This window comes from Pteropus vampyrus, unplaced genomic scaffold (genome assembly GCF_000151845.1).
Source record: "Pteropus vampyrus isolate Shadow unplaced genomic scaffold, Pvam_2.0 Scaffold182, whole genome shotgun sequence".
Taxonomy (NCBI): Eukaryota; Metazoa; Chordata; class Mammalia; order Chiroptera; family Pteropodidae; genus Pteropus; species Pteropus vampyrus.
This window is the reverse complement of record NW_011888963.1, coordinates 2508700-2512772: the sequence shown is the minus strand read 5'-3', so window position 1 is coordinate 2512772 and position 4073 is coordinate 2508700. Positions and strand designations below refer to the sequence as shown.

General features: G+C 29.8%; 1 protein-coding gene across 7 annotated transcripts in view; it reads left to right on the top strand.

The window, feature by feature from the left end:
* Positions 1–4073, top strand: part of TRAPPC13 (trafficking protein particle complex 13) — a 36269-nt gene that overhangs the window by 14809 nt on the left and 17387 nt on the right. For 5 of the 7 annotated variants that reach the window (XM_011371086.2, XM_011371083.2, XM_011371081.2 and 2 more), the window contains exon 6: positions 3027–3154. In XM_011371086.2, coding sequence (XP_011369388.1) covers positions 3027–3154 — 128 coding nt within the window. The remainder of the gene's footprint in view (positions 1–3026; positions 3155–4073) is intronic. The other 2 variants (XM_011371082.2, XM_011371079.2) reach the window with 1 other exon arrangement.

The window sequence follows — 4073 nt, the reverse complement described above, 5'->3', positions numbered from 1 at the left end:
TCTTAGTCACAAATAGATATTCAGATTCATGATATACATTTTTTATAGATCTTAAGATCTAAATTATTTACATCAGAATCACTTAAGACAATATAGGAAGTACAGCATTATATTGGCCTATATTTTTCTTTTTTATGTTTATTTATCAAGTTTCAGGTATCCATATTATAGTTCTTAAATGAAAGATTTAGGAAATTTTCCTTCATTTTCAACGCTTTGGAACAATATATGAAGCATTTAGACTATCTGGTCCTTGGAGGGCTTGTAGAGTTCTCCTGTAAAATCATATGTTCTGGTGCTGTTTTGTGGGGGAAACTACTTGATAGCATTTTCACTTTTTTCCTATGGAGGTTAGTCTGTTTAAGTTTTCTATCTCTAATGGTGTAAATTTTGTTAAACTGTTTTATTCTAGGAAATGATCCATTTTATGTAGATTTTCAAATGTATTTGCATACAGGTCTGCAACAACGTAGTTTCTTAAATTTTCTTCTGTATCAGTATTATTTTCCCTTGGTCATTTCTTATTTTGAATTTTTTTGCTTCTTTTTTTCTTGATTAATTTAGGTAGCTATTGGTTTGTATATTGTTTTTAAAAAACTTTTTTATTACCTTATAGCAAATGTTTTTCTGTTCTCTACGTCATTAATTTTTGCTTTTAATTATCTTTTTCCTTGTGCTTCTGATTATTTACTTTGTTCTTTTTTCTAGCTTTCTAGCTAGGGATTTAATTTGTTTATTTTTATTCTTTTATTTCCATTGATAAAAGTGAATTTTCTTCTAATTCACTGCATTAGGTATATCCTACAGATTCTGATTGTATCATTTTCATAATGATTACTTTATAAAGAATTCTGTAATTTTCTTTGTGTTTCCCTTTCTACCCAAGGATTGTTTAATAGAAGGTTTTTCAGGTTGAAATGGGTTTTTTAAATTAATAATTAGTAGTTTTATTGTTTTGTAATCAGACTGTTGTTCTTATATTTCTATTTACAGAACTTACCAATGTTTTCTTTGTAACCTAATATTAATTTTTAATGACTATTCCATGTATAATTGAGAAGTTATATTTTCTGTTATCAGCTGGATATGTATATCTATACTATTTACCCTATTGATTGTGTTGTTAGATCTTTTATATCTTTACTTACTTTTTTTTGTCAACTTGGTCTGTCTTGTACCACATGTGGCCTGTTAACCTTAAATGATTAGTGTGTTTTTATTTATATCTCCTTATATCTTATACTTTTTTCTTTATAAAGTCTGTGCCATTTGGTGTATACATATTTATACTTATTCTCCATTGTGAATTGTGGCTTTTAGCACTAAAAGTATCCCCCTTTGCTACATTTAATATTTTTTTACTTAAATTGTAGTTGTGATATTAGAATCACTACTCCCATTTTCTTACAGTTTCTCTTTGCCTAGTATGCCTTTGCTTGTCTTTTTATTTTTAGCTTTTGAGTCATTTTGTTTTTGTCTCTTTTATATGACATATAACTGGGTCTTGCTTTGTGAGCCAAATTGAATTTTTTAATAGCTGAATTAAATTCATTCACATATATTGATAAGTTTGAGGTACTTGGTTTCAACTATGCCACATGATTTTATATTTAAATATTAAGCATATCATGTTATATCTGCTATGTTTTTTTCTCCACGCAATGTGTTTTCATTGTTCATTTATTTTTTTCAATGTTTTTTTGTTGGGGGTGTTTAGAAAGGTTGTATTTTTGTTCTAGTTGTTACCTTTGTGTTTCTGCCTTTTATAATCCTTTTTCTTTCCCTGTTTTCATACTTAGCTGCTTATTGTAGACCTTTTAGTCTTTAATAGCATCCTTTAACTCCCATCTTTTGCTTATACTACTTTCTTTTTTCTCTGTCTCATATCTTTCTACCTTTTTTTTGCATATCGATTGGATGGGGAGTTCTCACATAGATGGCTCAGAACATGCCTCTGGATATAGTATTCTCTGAGTCCTTGCATGTTCAAAAGTGTTTTCCTATGCAAGGACATATTTTATGCAAGGACAGTTTTGCTAGATACAAAATCCTTTCCTTATGTTTTCTGAAAATGCTAAAATCCTTTTTTTTTTACATTTTCTTTTTGTTTTCTGAAAATGCGACTCCTTTATTACCTAACTATATATGTTGAGAGGACTGATGCCAGTTTAATTCTCTTGCTCTGTAAGTTATCTGATAACTTTTTTTGCAGGCCCTGGCAGTTTTTTTCTGTAGGCTTCAGAATTGGTTTCTTGATACCAAGTAGACCCTTTCAATTTATAGATTCAAATCTTTTATTTCCGGAAAGTTTTCATTGTTTATCATTTACAAACTCTGTATGTAAACTGGTTCTTTTTTATCTGGTTTTCTTTAGTGCTTCTTACCATGTTTTTATTCAAATCTATCTTTCTGTGGATGCCTTACAATTTAGTCTTTGTTTCTGATATGGTCTTTATCTTTTTGAGTTCAATTTGTTTAATTTGTTTTAATTTTTGCTTTAGTTTTGAAATTTTAAATTCAAGGTGTTTTTTCATATCCCCAAATGTTTTTTAAGGGTATTTAATTCAATTTGAGTATTGCAGTTTTTTTCTGTTTTGCAGTTGGTTTTGGGTGGCAATTTCTTAAAATTCCCTTTTTTTCACTTTTGGGTTGGCAATTTTTATCAATGAATTGTTTAAATTCTCATGTTTCTTTTTATAGTATTTTTGTATAGATGAAGACTATTGGTGGCTTTGCATTCTTTGGAATGCAGTTTGAGGTCCTTTGGTTTACCTAATCAGGAAAACCCTCTATAGCAGTGTGAGCCTTTTGTATTTAACTTTTCATTCCCCCTACTACTTGGTTGATTTTATTTACTTTTTATGTCCATGTGACTGTGGACCATTGCCATGGTTCTAAGCATCAGAGTTGTACAGAAAGATTTACACAGAGAAGTGTTGCTTCCTTTTCATTCTAGTTCTCTGTTCCTGTTCCCCTATTGTTTCCATCCAATCTCATTTGGATTTTTCTTACTACTTTCTTTCAAGGCTGATCTTCAGACAAGCTCTCAGCGTTTAAATCTTTCAGCCTCCAATGCTGCAGTGGCTGAACTTAAACCTGATTGTTGTATTGATGATGTCATACACCATGAAGTGAAGGAAATTGGAACACACATGTAAGGATTAATTTTACATGTTCTCAAAGGCTTTTTACTTGTATATTTATTTGCAACTTTTGCTTTATTTCCAGTTATCATTAAACCTAAGAACTTACTTCAGAAGGAATTTTATGTTTCATGTTTGTTTACATGTTTGCTAGAAACAAACTTTAAATGGAATATTTGGTAGGGGAAAAGAATCTTAATTTATCCTTATTTATCACGTTTCATTTTTGCATCTACAATCTTATCTAAAAAATAAAAAACCTTGCAATCATTTACAACCCAGGTAGCACTCTAAAAGTATGTTTATTATTTTGTGAAATAATAACAACTGATTTTAATAGCATTTATTTTTAAATTCACAAGTTTTCAGTTCTGTACTCTGTGTTTAACTATATATATGCACTCTACCTTGAGAACTCAGAAATACAGAACCAAAGTAAGACAAGCTATAAGAAGACAATCTCAAATTCTGTATTCCTGGCCTTTGTGTGGATTCGAATGTGAAAGCTGTATTTTTTTTTTTTCAGTCTAGTCAAATGTGAACATTTCAACATCTAAAGTAATTTTAGACTTCTCCATCTGCTTTACCACCCTCACATCAAATGAGTTCACAAATCCTATCAGTTCTTAACTCAGATGTGTTTCTTCTTCATCTCCATTTATATCACAATTTTTGCTTCTTTTCTTTAAGTGTTATATAATGTTAAAGTATAAAATATTAGCTATTGTTCAGTCAGTTTATTTTGGTGACAGGCTCTGTTGAAGGCATTTTTAAATATATATTCTGTAATTGGTATGATTTGTAGTCAAATTTTCTACAGTTTAAATTTCAGCTTCATCATTTATTAACTGTGTGATCTTAGATAAGTCACTTAACTCCTCAGTGACCACTCACTACCCTTCGAAAATTCTAACTTTGTATAGATTTTAC